Source organism: Rhinolophus hipposideros (assembly GCF_964194185.1).
Source record: "Rhinolophus hipposideros genome assembly, chromosome: 2".
NCBI lineage: Eukaryota > Metazoa > Chordata > Mammalia > Chiroptera > Rhinolophidae > Rhinolophus > Rhinolophus hipposideros.
This window is the reverse complement of record NC_138048.1, coordinates 104,403,832-104,422,882: the sequence shown is the minus strand read 5'-3', so window position 1 is coordinate 104,422,882 and position 19,051 is coordinate 104,403,832. Positions and strand designations below refer to the sequence as shown.

The 19,051-nt window shown below is 42.3% G+C and overlaps 1 protein-coding gene across 2 annotated transcripts in view; it reads left to right on the top strand.

Annotated features, from left to right (window-relative positions):
- The window catches only part of KCNJ6 (potassium inwardly rectifying channel subfamily J member 6), a 234,743-nt gene that overhangs the window by 165,895 nt on the left and 49,797 nt on the right, over positions 1-19,051 (top strand). For both annotated transcript variants that reach the window (XM_081063110.1, XM_081063109.1), the window contains exon 3: positions 2,942-3,862. In XM_081063110.1, coding sequence (XP_080919236.1) covers positions 2,942-3,862 — 921 coding nt within the window. The remainder of the gene's footprint in view (positions 1-2,941; positions 3,863-19,051) is intronic.

Sequence of the window (19,051 nt, the reverse complement as noted above, 5' to 3'; positions counted from 1 at the left end):
GTTCCCATGGATGCCCCTTGCCTTCACACACAGCCTCACCTGCAGAGCACCTTGGAGGCCACCTTCTCACCACACTCCCAGAAAGGTCTGGCTTTCTTTGCTGGTTTCCATTTTTGTTTATTTTGACAAGGCACTTCAATAGCGTATGCATTTACATGTTCCCCCAACACCAAACATGAGCATGCGATTAACCACATGCTAGTTCTTTACAGACAGCAAACGCAAACCTCCGTCTTCACTCTCCTCTGCTCCCCCTGCTCTTTCCCACACCAGTCCCCCTGATCGCTCTCCCATCTGCTTCTCTGTGTCAAGAGTGCTGCCCATAAAATTAGAGAGAATGCTTGATTTGATGGCAAACACAAAATAGAGAATGGCTCAAAAACAATCACTTTTCTTTTTCTTTTTTTCTAGTTAGCTTAGGCATGCAGGCCTCTCCATCATCCCCTGGAGAAGGACAAGAGCATAATAGGAGCATATACACTGTGTAAGGCCAGAAGGGCACCTGCTCCAGACAGGCCAGGCCTCAGCACGTGGCCACCCTCAGTGCAAAGGAGGCCAGAAAATGTGGTCCAGTCCAGAACTAGAGAAAGGGAAGAAACAGATTGGAGGGTCAACTGCCCCCGACTGCCCAGAGCACTTGACTCACTCATTAACCACTCCAACAGGTTCCTCCAGCTCAGGATAAATGCCTAGAAAGTGAAGCCAAAAAAGGGGGGAAAGCAGCTTCAAAGTGGGTTGTGGGGGTGGCTGTAGATTTCCTCTGTGACATTTTAAAGTATGAAATATCACTAAAGACTGTTAAAAAGCAGCCAATCTGACAAACCCTCTTCTTCCACTGAAGGACTCAGACAGCTTTGCACAGTCGGAGAGTTTACCACCCAGGTCGAAGCAAGACCATACACCAGGTCTACACACAAGGCCTTCCCAACCTGGTAGGGTTTGAACCCAGAGCTCGCGCCGCGTGAAGTTATATTTAGAGACTTTCACTCAGGGTAAAAATAGCATCAAGAGCTCAGCCGTGACCACCCTGGGCCACAAACATCGTGCTGTGCAGGGCTGCTAGCACTGAGCACGAATGTCACTTTTGCTACCATCCAGATACTCCACCCGTCGCCATCTTGCTTCCCTTTGACTCCTGTCCTGGCATCTATTCGAAGAAGAAGAAGAAAAAAAAAAAAGCAAAGTTGCCCCTTTACAAATGAAGGGCTATTGAGGGCAGTGATCTCAAAGTCAAAGTTGTCAAGCCAAACAGCAGACTCTGTAGACCAGACCCGGAAACATAAAAACAGATCGATGGGATTGAGTTTTAAGGAAACTAATCAACCATGAGCAAGGTTTAATCCATAAGTTAAGTTGGTACTACTCAAGTCCCATCCCCAGCTAATTTTTATTTAGACAAATGTTTTCTCGCTGACTGCATTTCTTCTTTAACGGAGGGGGAAAAAATGTCATTACCCCAGGGGGGAAAAAATGCATCACAGAGCCAAAAGATACAGACGGAAAGCTTGGGAGAAGAAACTGCATAAAAATTTTATTATTAAAAGTTATAAAAGTTATTTTAAAAGATTTTAGAAAGTTTTAATATTATTGGCTGAACAGTTATTTCATATAGTGGTTGCTATGTACTTAATAGCAGTATCAGTTCCAAATTTCCCTTCGCACTCGGATTCTAGGAGAGTTTTTCTAATGCATCATTAACCAATTATTATGCCAATGCATTAATCATGAAGACCATCAGAAAAGAAGCAAATAACCACCAGCCAAAACTGCAGATGTGAAATGTTGAGGCAGAAACCAAATCAAATGTGTGAGCACATGAAAAGAAAGAGAAGATTACCCCATGTATTTTTTTTAATCTTCACATTGAATCAACCAACAAAACCAGAACTATTTTTTTTTAACTCTGAAATTTGATTGACAATTTAAAGAGCTTACTCAAAATTCTTGCCCTAAATATAAGGAGAGTAGCAAAGAAACAATTTATTATAAAGGAATATTTATTACATGTCTGTTCCAAGAAGGTATATATCACATATGTGGTTTCACTCAACCTTATAACAACACTAGGAATTGGGTTTCATGATCACCATTTTGTAAATGTGGAAACTAGGGCTCAATGAATTTGGATAGTGTGTTCGTCTACTCAGGCTGCCATAACAGAATACCACAGACTGGCAGGCTTAAACAACAGAAATATATTTTCCGGCAGTTCTGGGAGCTGGCAGTTTAAGATTAAGGTGCCAGCAGGGTTGGTTTCTGGTGACTTTGGTTTCTCTAGAAGACCTTTCTTCCTGCCTGGCAGATGGCCGCCTTCTCACTGCCCTCACATGTCCTATCTTCTGTGCTCACACCCCTGGTGTCTCTTATAAGAACACCAGTCTTACTGGATTTCGGCCCTCCCCTTTTGACTCATTTAATCTCAGTTACCTCCTACAAGGTCCCATCTGCAAATACAGTCACATTGGAAGGTAGGGCTTCAATATATGGATTTGGGGGGACACGATTCAGTCCATAACAGCATGTCCAAGAGCCCACAACTGCTAACTGGCAGAACCAAGACTGTCTGAATCGGAACATTCCTTTACCCAGAGTGTGCTGCCTCTCCCATGCAACAGCACACCGGTCAGAGTGGGGAGACATCTTCCTGTAAGAGACAGCTCTTAGAACTTGCTGGCAGGGAGACAATTTCACAGCAGGAAGGTTTGTCGTAGTCAAAGGGTGGTGAAGGACTTACATGAGCTAGACCGCAGAGCACAGGACTACAAGTCAACTAGAGGCCTGTCCAGATGCCACCAAATACAAATGGCTTCATTTACTCTGTTAATAGCTACACAGATGGTATTTGGTGTCCCTACCAGATACCGTACACGGTGTGGTTTCCATGATCCCCAAAGAGCCAGCATTTCATTCGGTGTTTCTTTTCTTTTTTCCAAACCACCAGCTAACGTCCTGGAGGGCGACTCCATGGATCAGGACGTTGAGAGCCCTGTGGCCATCCACCAGCCAAAGCTGCCTAAGCAGGCCAGGGACGACCTACCAAGACATATCTGCCGAGACCGGACCAAAAGGAAAATCCAGAGGTACGTGCGGAAAGATGGCAAGTGCAACGTCCACCACGGCAACGTGAGGGAGACCTATCGCTACCTGACCGACATCTTCACCACTTTAGTAGACCTCAAGTGGAGATTCAACCTGTTGATTTTCGTCATGGTTTACACAGTGACATGGCTCTTTTTTGGGATGATCTGGTGGCTAATCGCATACATCCGAGGAGATATGGAGCACATAGAGGACCCCTCATGGACTCCCTGCGTCACCAACCTCAATGGGTTCGTCTCTGCTTTTTTATTCTCAATAGAGACAGAAACCACCATTGGTTATGGCTACCGGGTTATCACGGACAAGTGCCCGGAGGGGATTATCCTCCTCTTAATCCAGTCTGTGTTGGGGTCCATTGTCAATGCATTCATGGTTGGATGCATGTTTGTAAAAATATCACAACCCAAGAAGAGGGCAGAGACCCTGGTTTTTTCCACGCATGCGGTCATCTCCATGCGGGATGGGAAACTGTGCCTCATGTTCCGAGTAGGGGATCTTAGGAATTCCCACATCGTGGAGGCTTCCATCAGAGCCAAGCTGATCAAATCCAAACAGACCTCGGAGGGGGAGTTCATCCCTTTGAACCAGACAGATATCAACGTAGGGTATTACACGGGGGATGACCGTCTGTTTCTCGTGTCACCACTCATCATCAGTCACGAAATCAACCAACAGAGTCCTTTCTGGGAGATCTCCAAAGCCCAGCTGCCCAAAGAGGAACTAGAAATTGTGGTCATCCTCGAAGGAATGGTAGAAGCTACAGGTAAGACATGCTCCATCCTGGCGTATCTGTGGGAGTAATGCTCACTTTAAACTGGATGTGATTTTCTTATTTACGGCAAAATGTGGAAAAGTGAACCTCACTCACTCTTGACACCATCCCCTTGCTTCATGAAATAGTATTCCTGTGTGTCCTTAAGTATATCCACCAAGAAGTCGAACTACTTAGCTTTTAAAAAGCCCTTTGGAAAATAAGTTAATAAATAAATCTTTGAAAATACTGCTTAATATATGTTACATTTCCAAATATTTACTTAAATTAAAATCTGTCTCTAATGCACTTTTTAAATGGCTCTAAAGCATTGCTTAATTTAAATACTTGAGGTTATTTATTGCCAAAGCAGGCGGAAGTTGAGCCTTTCAAAGGGAGCCTGACAAATGGCTTTAATAAAAATGCAATTTCATCTCTTCTTTGGGAGACGTTTGCAAGACCCATAGCATTGGTTTTTCTTTTATATCAAGTGACTGCTTGGTGCCTTTCTCCATATTCTACCTGCTGAATCCCCAGTAGACAGAATACTGCAGATCCAGTAAATAATTCCAGCAAGAAAGAAAAAAAGTAAAGATCCATTCATCATTATTCTATTGAGCCTTCTGCTGTGAATAGCTAATCATTGGTGTGTTTCCAGGAAGGTGATCTCATAATAGAGAAATGGTCTGTTTTTACTGACGTCTTCATTCATATCTAAACTTTACACGTGTTACACATCCCAACAGCAAAGCAGGTTCTGCCCATATTTATCTGTAACATTCCACAAAGCAGAGCTGTAAACTCTGACTTCAGCAACGGTGGTACCCCACGGGAAAAGTATAAACTAGAACCCTGGTTCATTAATTCTCTACTGTTCTTCAGAGTATCACTATTAACCTTTGGATCCTGTTTAGTTATACGATCTGCCCTTCTGTGCTTTGAAGTCTCCAACTGGAGGCTCAGGGTTGGTTTATATAACCTGAAAATGCATGGCCAGCAACCTGGTCCCAGATTCTTCATCAATCCATGAGCTGATCGCCGTCATCCCTTCAAAGGAACGCCATTGGTCCCATGTCTCTGTCTCCCTGTAGCAAGCAGGCAGGGTCATAATCTCTAACAAATGTCTCTCATGGTGGTAGAAACCTTTGCAATAGGTTTTTTTTTAAATACAATGAAGCAATGAAATACAATGAAATAAAATACAATGAAGCAAGCAATGAAAATGTAAGTAAAAGGTTTTGCATGGAGCTCAATAATATGAGTGGGCTCCTTTCCATAGAACAAAAGGAACATGGACCTAATCTGAAAACGGCTTTAAAGAATGACAAAGTAATTCCTGTAAAATACTAAATAAGTGTTGCAGCTGTGAACAGGCCTGTCTGTACCTTGAGCCTGACTTGTGTGTGCTTGTGAAGCAGTAGTTGTTGGGCAGGAGGGAGGAAAAGGGGAAGAAACAATTTAAACAGGGAGCTCTGTCATTTCCCACAGACCAGAAACTTCTCCCACTCAGCTGAGCACAGGGACTTTGGACGCTCCTAGTGGTAGCCACTGAGACGCAGCCTATGGCGGCACAAACTGACCATGTGTGATGCAGTTTTAATATGAGATTTCTCACTGTAAACTCTCCGAACAGGACGTGAGGGCGGGTAATGGACAAGCTTTCTTATCATTGCATCTCTGAGCTCAAGAAGCAAAAGCCACTGGAAACACGTACTCTCTGGTTACTGGTGTTAATCTGAGCTTTAAATTGCAGGAGCTGAGCGTCGTTTTCCCTCAAACCAAAGGCCACTCAATCTAGAAAAATAAATGAATCTAGACTAAGCATATTATCTTTATGACATCGCTGGGTCGGCATTCTCCTTGGAGCAGACGTCTTTCTGGTGACAGCTTGTAATGAGTGAGCTTTTCCAAAGGAAGGAACATTGTTTTCTTGGTAATGACCAGTAATACTTGTCTCTGAGCATCCAGCAGTCCTTCTACTGCTTTCTTAGAGAAAAATGGGTAGGTGCCATCAAAAAAAAAAAAAAAGTCAAACCATTTACCCCTGTTCCTGGGAAAGGCAACCACTATTAATTTTCTAAGTTCCGGAAAGTGGAAGGAAGAGTGTTCTAGAAAGTTCTTGGCTTCTCTGGAAGTTTGGACATGTCGTGATCCTTTCCTGATGGGATTCGTACAAGTCAGCACTTCCAGCACAGCTGATCTTTTCAGAGGGATACTTTTTCTATGTGAATGAAAAGAATAATTGGTATTTATGGGCATTAAACAGGCCCTTACGGGGGAGAAATGCTTCAGTGAGTCAAAGCCACAGGAAAAAAAAATGAATGTGGGCTGAATACACACTGAGGAAAACAAATTCACAAGGATCTAAGTATTCATTGTAGGACTAGCTGGGAAGTCGGGAGCCATGAAAACAGCACGCTGACACAGAACAGCTTCTGCTTTACTCATTTCTGCTTTCAAACATGTCTTAGTTGACTTTAAACTATGATCAGTAATCTCAGTTAGCAGGCGTCTTGCAAGGGTGAGCCCCACGCGACCACCGTGATGCAGTGCCCCCTTCTCGTCACGCATGTTAGGGGCACACAGAGATCTGAGTTATCCTGCAGTCAGCTGGCCGCCAGAGTTCTTCAGGCTCCTGGGTCTCAGGCTTGTCACAGGCCACTTGGTTCTCCATTGACACATACTATTCCAATGCCAGTGGTACTGAAGTGCCCTGTTTTGCTGCATCACTCAGAGTCAGGCTCATTTTTAGAAAATGAAAGTAAGATCTTTGAAGGTAGGACACGCGTCTTGCCCACCCGTGATGCCTGCAGGTCCTGGACCCAGTCCTTCACTCAGCGAGTTCTCTGACCTTATAAAAGACTCACACCCACACAAGACAGACCCATATCCTTGGTGGATGGCTTCAGTCTGGTCCATCCCAGAGCCAGAAGGGTGTGTACCATGACCTCTCAAGAACCTTCCAGTCATGTGATTCTATTTTTGAAAATGAATCAAACCCTGGAAAATTCTGCTACCAGCCACCCAGACATCTGGGAACTGGCCGTGTCTCATCCCACAAATGTATTTTTAAAGGGGGCCCTTTATGTTCCTGACACATGGGTGATTTTGAGATAGTGATGTTTACAGAAGGGTTCATAGCTACGTAAACAAACATGCTCAGCAGCTGTGGCGAATGTGCGTTAAAATAGTAAAGCATTCAATATAGACTGTTATTTATAGAGGGCAAATTGGCCTAGAGGCTAGATGACAGCTACACAGAGCTGGGCCCGTTGCCAGCAAGCTCCTCACTGTAGTCTTTCTGATTGACGAACTTCCATATTTACCCCCAACGATTATGCAACTATAACAAGCAACCCTTTCCAACACCTCAGCAAATGTGCCTTGTTAGGATGAATCCTATTAAGCTTTTTCGTTTACATTTTGTATTATGGAAACTATAAAACTTATACAATAGGCCAAATAGTGCAATTAACTCCCATGTACCCATCATTTAATTTCTATAACTGTCAATTCATGGCCAAAACTTGTTCTGTCTATATCACCACTCACTAACTGCCCTCCAGCATCATATTATTCTATCTGAAAAAGTTACTAAAAGATAAGGACTCTTTTTAAAACATAAGTATATCATCATTGTGACACCTAAAATAATTAATGATCATTTCTCCAGATTTAATATCTACTGTGTTTCAATTTCCAATTGTCTCTTAAATGTCTCTTTTTACTTTTTAAAAATCAGATTGTTTGAATCAGGATCCAAGTGCGGTAATATACTATGCTTGGTTAAGATCTCTTTTAAGCCTCTTAATCTGTGAATTCCCCTTCCATCTTTGGGGTTTTTTTTATGTTGTTTGTTTTTTTCTTTCCTTTTACATTTTCCTCAAAGAAGAGAACTTATGAAAAATTTGAATACTGCATAGAAAACTGGAGAAAGTGGAATGTAGGAGGAAGCCAATTTAATGAAGATATACTAGATTACACTTTATGGATGAGGAATTAATACTGACTGCCCAAGTTGCTATCTGTAAATCACCAACTTGGTTACAGTTGGTATCTGTAAGTTACCAAGGAGAAGGAAGGAATGTGCATCAGAAGTAGGTGAAGGCAAACCGGAAGTGAGTGAAGGCAAACAGTCCTTCACACAGCAAAGCTTGGTTTCATTGCTATGGTGTTTCCCCGAAAATAAGACCTAGCAGAACAATCAGCTCTAATGTGTCTTTTGGAGCAAAAATTAATATAAGACCCAATATTATATTATATTATATTATATTATATTATATTATATTATATTATATTGTATTGTATTGTATTATGCCTGGTCTTATAGTAAAATAAGACCGGGTCGTATATTAATATATAAAAATAAGACTTGGTCTTATTTTACTATAAGACCAGGTATAACATATTAATTTTTGCTCCAAAGGATGCATTAGAGCTGATTGTCTGGCTAGGTCTTATTTTCGGGGAAACACAATAGAATAACATTATTCAACTTAAAGAAAATTTAATCATATAAGTCACATCACAGATCGCAGCATTTTTTAATTAGAAGGAGTCTCTACCCAACTCTTACTTTACAGATGAGGAAACGGAAACCCAGCCAGACTAATGACTTGGCTAAGGCCAAATAGCCACTGGGAGAACAGGAACTTAAAACCCAAGACCACTGATGATGTTGTTCATCCTTCACGTTTAGTGTTCTTGCATCATGAACGCTATTAGTTCATGAAGAATCTATAGAGAAATGTGCCCCAAAGAAACAACTGATATGTAATGTGCAGAGAGGGCTTTCTTCTCTTTTCTTGCACTGTTAGGTCCTCTTTTTCTTTAAGGTTTCTCTATTGGTCCCTAATGTTATCAATTCACTTTAAAATTCTTTACGCATTCACACAAATTTTTAACAACCATATATTAAGCAGAGATATGCCACGAAAGATTTCTGAAATTGAAATTAAGTAAGCATTGTCTACAAAAATACCCCTGGGAGAATATGACTTTGCAGTGCCATCTTTCTTTGCTGTAATCAAAATGCCACTTCACTATAATAAGGGAGAATAAGAGATCACAGAGTTTGGAGAGTTTGAAAAGATGGCATTTCTCAGATAAGATGGTTGAAGGTTAGCATTAACCGTTCTCCTAAGCTGTTTCTAGTAATGATATTTCATGGCCATGACGTTTTTCAAATCTTGTTTTCTCCTTCTGATAAATTATTGCTAATCCCTCAATTGGCAAGTCATTTTCTCCAGATTTGCTGTTTTTCTCTTAAGAGTTATAACCCCAATTAACCTAGCCTGTGAAGAATTAATTGTTGAGATCTGAAATGCTAAGCACTTGGGTTAAAATCTGGTAAATCTCTATAATAAGTAATCTTTTTAAAATCAAAGACGTGTGAATTTATTTTTCCTAGATAGAAATCTATTCATCAAGAAATTCAACTGTCCCTTCTTCTTTGAGCATTAGGTTCAAATGATCTATTCAAGACTTCCTTCCAAAATGGCCACCCCAACGTCATATAACCTGGTAGCATTGTTAGCTGGATAAAAACTGATGACACATACTCCCCAAATATGGTAAACTTTTTGTGATCCTCAGCAGTTTGGGGACATTATGTTCTAGTTCACCCAATGTCCTACAAATCCGAGGTTGGATGCTACAGAGCACAGAGAGTTTTAAAATTTCCACCATCTATCTCTCCGAAAGGAAGAATACTGTAACTCTGTGAAACTCTCCCATAACTGAAAAGGCATTTAAGCTCCTATAATAGGCAATGTATCAGGTCACCATATATTGTTGTGGTTGAAAAGAGCAAAATACTGGATAATTATAAAATTTTTTATTCTTAAAACAGAAAATTCATTGTTCTTACTTCTCCAAATGGGCCGTGAGATGCTACTAAAATGAATGTTCAGTAGACGTCAAATGATGGTTACCCCCTTGGGTTTGAATTTAGAATTTAGAATTCAAACCCAAGGGGGTAAAAAAATGGACTAGTACCTAAAAGTTAGGTCTGACTCGAGCTCTAAAGGCAATATTCATGTTGAGAAGAAACTGCACCATTCACATCAAGAGAAGAGTATCAAATAGTGGGAAGCCTTTAATTAGCATATCTTTAAATGGAGTTTTATTATTTCCTAGGGCATTCAGTAATATAAGTACTGACAGCATGTTGCCAGTAAAGCAGTTCTACCGAGCAATTTCTAATGACCAGAAGAGGATCATTGGGAAAAACTATAAATTACAAAGAGAGAAAGAGAGAGAGAGAGAGAGAGAGAGAGAGAGAGAGAGAGAGAGAGAGAGAGAAAGGTTCTTCTTCCCCAGTTAAGTACATCCTTACTCTTCTGTCCTACACCAACCCATTCACAAATCTTGTTTGTTATATTATTTAGTATACACCTCTTTAAAAAATAATAATAATAACCTCTCTCAGCTATAGCTCAGTTTTTCTGTGCTTCTTCGCGTCATTTAGTGTCAGTCTATCTTGGGTTCAAACTACAGTTGCTGCACTCCCTGGTTTGCTCAACCTCTCTACGCTGCAGGTTTGGCACTCAAAAATGGGAACAAAAATGGTACCTACCTCACCAGTGACCTTTCAACTTCCCAAATTCTATTAGATTATTTCTTGCTCCCACCGACTGGACAGGGGAAAAGCAATAGAGAGTAGAGCTTTATGAGGATGAAAAGCTAGGCAGGCAAAAGAGCCAATCCCAGGGAGTGGTGCCACCAGAATGATAAATGACTCTCCTCTGAAAGCTCTCTGAATAGTCAAAATGGTAAATGTTAACCTGTGATAGCCAGTGCAAGAAATGCACACTCACCGCATGAGAGTAAATGCCAGCCTGGCCTCTGCCCCAGTTACCTACCATGAATTGTAAATTGATAGGATCTGAATGAATGGGCATCACTGGATTGAGAAAAGACTTTGCATTCCTATTGATAGTAACGTTTCATCATTATCATTTCTGCCCAAAGTGGACATGAATATAGATTATTCTCAGGTCTTCCAAGGCAACTGCTTAGTGAGGATAGAACCATACTCTGCATTTGAAAACATCTCTATGATCCCAGATCCTCTCCTTGGTTTTTCATAAGAACTGTGATGTGTCAGCTGATTCTTCAATTTGAAGAATGTATTTTTGTGCTGCTAACTCAACTCAACCAAATAATATTTGCTGACATAATAAGTCCTTATAGATACTTCTGCTTTAAAGTATAGATGTACTTCAACGGAGTGGACAGCAAATGTGAATTTCTACATAGCCAATTCCATTGTTCTCTATTTACTAAGAATGATAAGTATACGGTAGCAGTCTGCTTTGGCTAAGCCATGTTGCAGTAACAAACAATTCCAAGGGCTTAACACACAAAGGTTTATCTCTCATTCACAGTGTATGTCAGCTGGGGCTCTGTTCACATCCTGCTTCCTCCAGCTTGCAGTCCAAAGGAGCTGCCTAGGTAGAACATGCTATTCTCAGGGCAGGGAGAAAAAAGAGAAATGGCAGAATGCCTTGCTTCTGCTCACCATTTATTAGTCATAGCAAGTCATATGGCAGTGCCTGATGTCCACAGGAGGGGGAAATATAATTCTCTCACAGGGACTTGAAACACGTGATTAAGAACAGAATAATGCAATCTACCACAGGTACCTAAGTGATTCTGAAAACCAGTAGACTGAGTTGAAAACTTTTTGAAGTTAGACTTTAAAAATGTGTGGTAGTCATTGGTGTTGTTCATCAGATATGTCCAGCTTTCATCCTTCCAGACACATACGTTCACATTTTCCTGTTCCAGTCTTGTGGTTACAATTGTCCCAGAAATATAAGCATAAGCCATAATTATCACTCTGCTGGAAATCTTGGAAGGTAATATGTATGTTCCCTTCCCACTTTTATGGGTGTTATAGAAGCAGATGTCACAATGACCTTTGTCATCCTGGACCTTTGACTGGCTTTGAAGAGTAGATCCCTGCCAAGTCACTTGGGACATGTAGCATGACTGAGAAATAACTTCACGTTGGGTTAGCCCTTGAAATGTGGGTTCTTTGTTACCACGGTAAAAATCTAGCCTATCTTGTCTGATACAAGATGTCATGCTAACATTTTGACAAGCTGGCTATTGTACACTACTAATGGCCCAGACTCACCATGAAATGAATTTGTGGCTACCCTGTTTCCCCGGAAAAAAGACCGAGCTGGACCATCAACTCTAATGCATCTTTTGGAGCAAAAATTAATCTAAGGCCAATATTTATTATATTATATTATATTATATTATATTATATTATATTATGTATATTATATTATATTCCCTGTCTTATATTATAGTAAAATAAACCAGGTCTTGTATTAATTTTTGCTCCAAAAGACACATTAGAGCTGATTATCCAGTTAGGTCTTGTTTTCAGGGAAACACAGTAGTTATTCTGCAGAAATTCTCCCTCTTTTAAATTCTCTTTACGCTTAAGACTTAGAGGTCAGACAGTCTGACTTCAAATTTGTCTCCACTCATTATCCATGTGACTGGACGTATCACATTCTGATCATAAAACCTCATCTTCCATTCTGAAAAATGGGAATGATAGTTATATTTACAAAAGGATTCCATGAGATAATACATGGAAGTCATATATCCTGGGACCTGGTGCACAATGAGTGTTCAGTAAATGTAGAGAGTGAACCAATAATTCTATGAACCACACGATTCTCATTCATCATTCATTAGGTGTCTATTGGATGCCTATTACTTTATTAGATGCATTAAATAGATTTTATTCAATTCTCAAAACAATTCTGAAAGGTAGATACCATCCTGTTTAACAAATGAGAAGGTTGGCTCTGGAGTGGGGAGTTGGGAGTGTAACCTGACCAAGGTCACCTAACTGGTGAAGTGGCAAAGCCAGGTCCATCTCAGAGCCGCCCACCTTCCCAACCCATCTGCCTTAGTGTCTCTCTAGAGGAGGCACAGTACACGAAGGCAGGCTTAAAGTAGTGGTTATTGATTAAAGTTTATTAGCGCACAGACAATTATGGCTCGATGATATATTCTCTTTTGATTACTAGCCTTGGCTTCCCCATCGGGCTCACCTCACCAGACCACAGAAGACAGTCTGCTCTTGCATAACAGTTGGCATTGAGTCTCTTGAAAGGGCACCTACTGGTTCATACTCTCAGATTGTGCCCAATTAGATATTATCAGGTGACTGTGCCAGTGAATGCTCTGGGCCAACTCATCCAGAACATCCTGGTGCCATGCCAACTATCACCCAAGGGGAGCCAAACAGCCAGCTCACAAGCCCAGAAGGGAGGGAAAAATAAAGTTTAGCATTGAAAGGGAGGGATCAATTTTGATTCTGCGAGAAAGCCCTATAGTAATAAAATATTTAGGCTTTGCCCAGCCTAATAATCAAACCCGGTTGGGGTTTCCATCTGCAAAACATCCAAGAAGACCCTTTTTGGGGTTTCATCATCATCATCATCATCATCATCATCATCATCATCATCATTTTTCTCTGGGGCCATCCTTAGAAGTTTTTAATTAAATATTTGCTAAGTAAATGCATCTCCTTTTACATTTTCTTAAGCATGTTTTATACAGGGTAAATATTAATAGAAATCTGTGACCGCTGATGGATAAAGGAGAAGCCGATGAACAATGACATGAGAGAAAAACACCCAGTAGGGAGGCCGAGGAGACGAGACTAGAGATTGAATCTAAAACGGACTAGGGCTCAATTCACACTGGAGGAAAATTAAATATGTTTAATACAACTCAGAGAGCTAAGGTAGTAATAAAGTGTTAGTCTTTTATTTGGTTTAGCTACTTGGTTATATATATTGTCTGTCTCCCCAAACCAAGTTTGAAAAGGTGTGCAACCTAAGGGGAACAAAAATGATGCTGGTCCATGATTCTCGCAGAAACTCTTAAGAATCCACAAGCTCCAACATGGGACAATAAAGATGTCCAAACACTTCTCTGGGCCTTTCCAGTATGATTCCGTGGCGTTCACCCAGAGGGACGGGGGCATGGTCATCCTGGCCTACACGAGCAAGAGGTCACATTCATTAAGCCAACAATAGTTGGGTCATAACTACATGTGAGGAGGCAGGCAGTTTCACTGGCCATCAACAAACCAGGCCAAGAGCGAGGAACGGCAGGGATGTTTCCAAGAGAACTTCACAGCCTCCACTGTCGTAGGTACCTGGCAGCTGGCAGAGTCACACGTTTGGTAGATGGATTTGCAAGAGCCTCACCTGTGGCTCGAAATGCCTCTTCCTGACATTGAAAAGGATACCTGTGGGCACCTCAAGTTCCCATGTCAGCAAAGCAAGGTGTCCTCCACTGCCACGATGAAGGGGAAAATGGCACAGTGGCATTTCTTTCCTTGAGTTCAGCCTGATACACGCTCAGCCAGGTAGAAGGGGGCATCTCATGAACAATGAGCATCCATAACCTGGGAAGGCGGTGGCCTGGTGTGCAGGAAATAGACAACGTGTTAGACAAGAAGGTACAGTTGCCTTCAGTCCTTCTCACATGAGCAACCCTAGGGTCTCTTCTTACGAAGAAACAAAATCCATAGATGGATCCAAGGAGTGTGCATTTAAATTAAACGCTTAGTTTGCTTTTCGTTTTTCCATCCACCAAAATCATGATTTCCACTTTCTCCTCTCTCTTCAGTCTTACAGCTCCTTCTTAGATAACAACCTAGCTTCACACTTAGTTGAGAAAATAGTAAAAAATCAACATGCTACATTTTGCCTTTTCACACGGCCAATCTACGACGCCACCTGGGCCATAAGCACTGTCTGTCTTCCCTCCTGTTCCACCCAAGGCCAACTCTGGGTCTTCTCCCTTGGCCTTACTCAAAGACTTTTAGGCTGTACCATATCGTTTCTTTCCTCCATCATCAGTTTTTTTTCTGAATAGTTTATTTCCATCAACATGAAAACATTCCCTAATATCCACCATTTTCAAGGGCAAATAAAAATAAAACTGTACTTCTCTGGGTACCATGTCCCTTTCCAGTAATGCCCCATTTCTCAACTCTCCTTCCCACTTTATTTCTAGAAAGAATTGTTTGTCATCTCCATCGCCACTTTTTTACTTCCCATGCCAAATGGGCTCCCATTGCCACACACCCCTGAAACCCACCAACATTGTCCGTCCTGACAACTCCACAGGCCACCCTTCTGTCCTTGTCCTGTTTGGCCCTCCACATCGACACAGCTGACCACTGCCTCCTTCCCCAAACTTTCCTTCCTGGCATTCATCACGACTTTTGCTTTCTCTCCTTCTTCAATGAAAGCTTTTTTCCACCCTCCTCTGCAAACTATTTCCCCAAAACCCCAGAGCCCATTCCATCTAGAGTCCTAGTCCCCATTTTCCCTCTCAGTGACTTCAGTCAGACCCTTGTTTTAATGACCATCTTTTTTTTTGCACATGACATCAAATTTCTATCCCTGGTCCTAACTTCTCCCCTGGGCTCTGCACTCAGAAATCCAGTTGCATACTGGGAATGCCTGTTTAGATGACCAATAAGCTTGTACCGCCAATATGGCCAAAGCAGAAACTAGAGATTCTAGAATCCCCTAGGATCTGTTCCTCTCTCCATCTTCCCCACATTCGTGAACGTCATCATCAGCCATGAAATGACTTACATCAAAAACTTCAGCAACATCCTCAAGTCATCTCATTCCTTTAGCATCCAGAAGCTCTATAGATACGACTTCCAAAATATGTCTATCTCTATGGCTACCACCCCAGGTTAAGTTTTCATAATATGGAGGTGATGGCATTCACCTGTGTCTCCATGCTTTACACTGACCCAACTACCAAGGTCCATTTTGTACACAGCAGCCAGAGGGCTTTTAATAAAATGTGAACCAGAGGAAATCATTTCTATGCTTTTAATAAAATGTGAACCCGAGGAAATAATTCCTATGCTTAAAATCATTCCTATCCTATCCTCCAATGGATTCCCCCTGCACTTGGAAAATCCAGATTTTTTCCTGTGCCTCCTAGGCCCTCTGGCCTGGCTCCCGCCTGTTGGTCTCTGGCCACTCTCCCACCTGACTCAGCATGCTGCGGCCACATGACTTTCTGCATCCTGAGCTCTGTGCTCAGAGGTCTTCTAGAATCACCCAGTAGAAACCTGCTCCCAGCACTGAGCATCCATCATGCTATGTGGAACTTGTCACCAGCTGATGCCATTTTGCTGACTTATTTATTCACAATGAGAATGTAAGCTCCATGCGAGGAGTGCCTTGCCCTGCTCTTTGGTACACTCCCAGCACCTGGGACAGTTCTTGGACCACAGTAGGCACTGGATAAATATGTAGGTGCAGAATAATTCATCAGAGAATGAATGAGTGAGATACCCTATATGGTCACAAACCAAATTGCTCCCTTAAGCACTAGAGAAGGTCTAGAGTCACTTAAAATTGTGGGGAAAAAAATCAACCTGGTCTTGGTCAGCCGGCAGCCTCTCTCTCCTGACATTGGGAATCACTCCAGGAACAAGTCCCTACCACCCCTTCTCGGTCTCCTTCAAGGCTCCCTTTTACTACCCACCATTGTAAATCTTGGTGGCTCCCCAAGGCTCTGTCCCTCATTTCATTCTCTACATCCTCCCAAAGTAACCCATCCCTGCCTCTTGGCATCAACTCCCATAGGTAGGAAGGTTGTTCTCACAGGTACAGCCCGACACATGTCTTCTGAGCTTCAGACCCAGACAGCTAACTCCCCTGACCATCACCACCTAAGTGGCTCTCAAGTCCCATAAATCTACCTTGTCCTAAACTCAGATCTGTTCCCTCTCCTTGACGAATGGAACCGCTAGTCTCCCAGTTGCCCAGGTCAGAAACTTGGCTGTCATCTTATGCTCTCCCCTCTCTTAGGGACTGCAGCCTTCTCACTCCCAAACATTTCCCTAAGCCTCCAACTGCTGCTAGCCCAAAGGACTCTTTGGTGCAAATGAGGAAGACAGGTCTCTTCAAAACACTCTACTGCCATCTGCTGGGAATTGGTGTAATAAATCTACAACTCTGTACCCCACACCTAGATATGGCGAGTTGTGTAGTGTATAACCTGCACAACTGTATGTAGTGGCCCTGGCTAAGTTTGTCCATTCCATCTCGTGCTTGTATCTAGTAGCCCAATGTCCTCTTCTCTCCAGCACCTTGGTCACTGCACTAGTTCACACCACCATTCCTTTCCCCTGGACTATTACCCTGTTTCCATATTCTCTATTTATAGACTCTCGTTTCTGCAATTTTCCCTTCTTGCAGTTGTCAGAATAAACTTTGTAACCTACAAAGCCCATCCTCTCAACACCCCCGCTCAGACATTCTCAGTAGCCTCTGAGTAGCTGAAGAAGAAAGACCAATCTCCTTTGCATGTCACAGTCACACCACCTGTCCGGGTGCCCTGTCACTTGCTCCATGACATTATATGCTGCTAAAATTCCCAAACACACCCTGGCCTGCACACATGCTATGCTATTATCTCAACTAGAATATCCTCCTCCATCCACCTTCCCGGCAACTTCTCCTCACCCACCAGACCTCCCTGCAAACACTACCCCCTGTGAAACCTTCCTGGCCGATCCTGCAAACTCAGGAGTCCTCCATCTCTGCTTCCCCTGAGTTTCTTCAGCTCTCCATAATGTCTTACTGCATTGGGGTGATTGACCACGTGGCTGGGTGTCCCCAACAGATTCTATCTACATTTTTGAGGCTAATAATCATGTATTTTATTACTGTTATTAGTATTATTATTAATTTTAGTCCCAACAACTAGCATAATCTGGCACATGGTAGGTGCTCAATAAAAGCAATGACTACATAAATGATTTTTTAAAAAGCAAGGTCTGGCCTTTCTAAATGTGTCCCAGACTCTCTGAAGCATTTCCTTTTCACCTGGCACCATGTTATCTCAACTCTACCGAAAGCCAATGGCTACATCTGCCTTCCCTGTGAGACTGTTATATCATTTAACTGAAAAATTAAAGGCACATTTTGCTAAAAAAAAAAAACTTGTTTATTCTACAGGATCTAATATTCGCCATGCATCTTATAAACTCCATTCGATAGAAATACAGAGCGTTTAAAGCAGAGACCCAAGGGGCAAACTTGTCCCGGAATTTGATCTCGAATCACACAGAGGCTGTGCCAAGTAGACATGTCCCTATGTCCCTTTTTAAAGCAGGTCTAGTCCACGGGACACTCACTGGGGCCAGAAGACAGGACTCCCAGAGCAAGGGTCCCTCACGGCTTTCATTTGGCCTCAGTCTATGCACGGAGATTTCCCTCTGATGTCGTCTGGTTCCATTCACGCATCTCCTCCCCTCTGCCAAAGGAACAAGCGAGTCTCTCAAAAGAGCAGAGTGGGAAAGGGTGACCTCTTTGCTCAAGTTTCTAATCCACAGAGGAAAGTCTCTCACTGAACCACCCTCACCTCTGCAGTAATGAAGGATGAGGCAGATGCTGAATCATGACACAGAGTCACGTCACCTAAGCCACCTCGGAGTCCTTTCTAAAGGTCAAAACTCAACAGGAAAGGTGTCTTAGGCTGAGGTGTGCTCAGTCTGCAGGCAAGAATTTTCTAGAAACTTCCATGTGCCTGGCATTGTGCAAAGTCAGAAAAACACAGTTCTGCCGTTAAGGAGCTCACATTTCAGAGCAAGGGGTTGGCAAAATGTTTTCTGTAAAGGGCCAGGTAGAAAATATTTTAGACTTTGTGATGGCCCCTGTCACACCTACTCAGCTCTGCCGACATTGTGCGAAAGTGGCCATAGGCAAAAGGTTTTAAAATGAGTGTGGCTGTGTCCCAATAAAATTTTATTTATGAACACATATAATTTTCAGGTGTTACAAAACATTATTCTTCTTTGGTGTTGTCAGCCATTCAAAAAATGTCAATACCACATTTAGCTCTCCCCTGTTCTAGACAATAGCGGGACTGACATAAAAGCAAATTACTAGACAATATAAAACGGAATAATGTATATACAGCGGACATTTTCAGTGGGGAGGTGGGCCAGCGGGTACAGAAGCTCTCCTCACATACTCCCCACCAGAATTGCACTTCACATGGGCCCCACAGAATCGCTGCCAGCCCAAGCAGAAACAGCTAGCGTGACATCTCCCAGAAGAAGGAGATGCAGCCACACTCCAGGAAGAGATGAAATCGTTTTCACTTCGCATT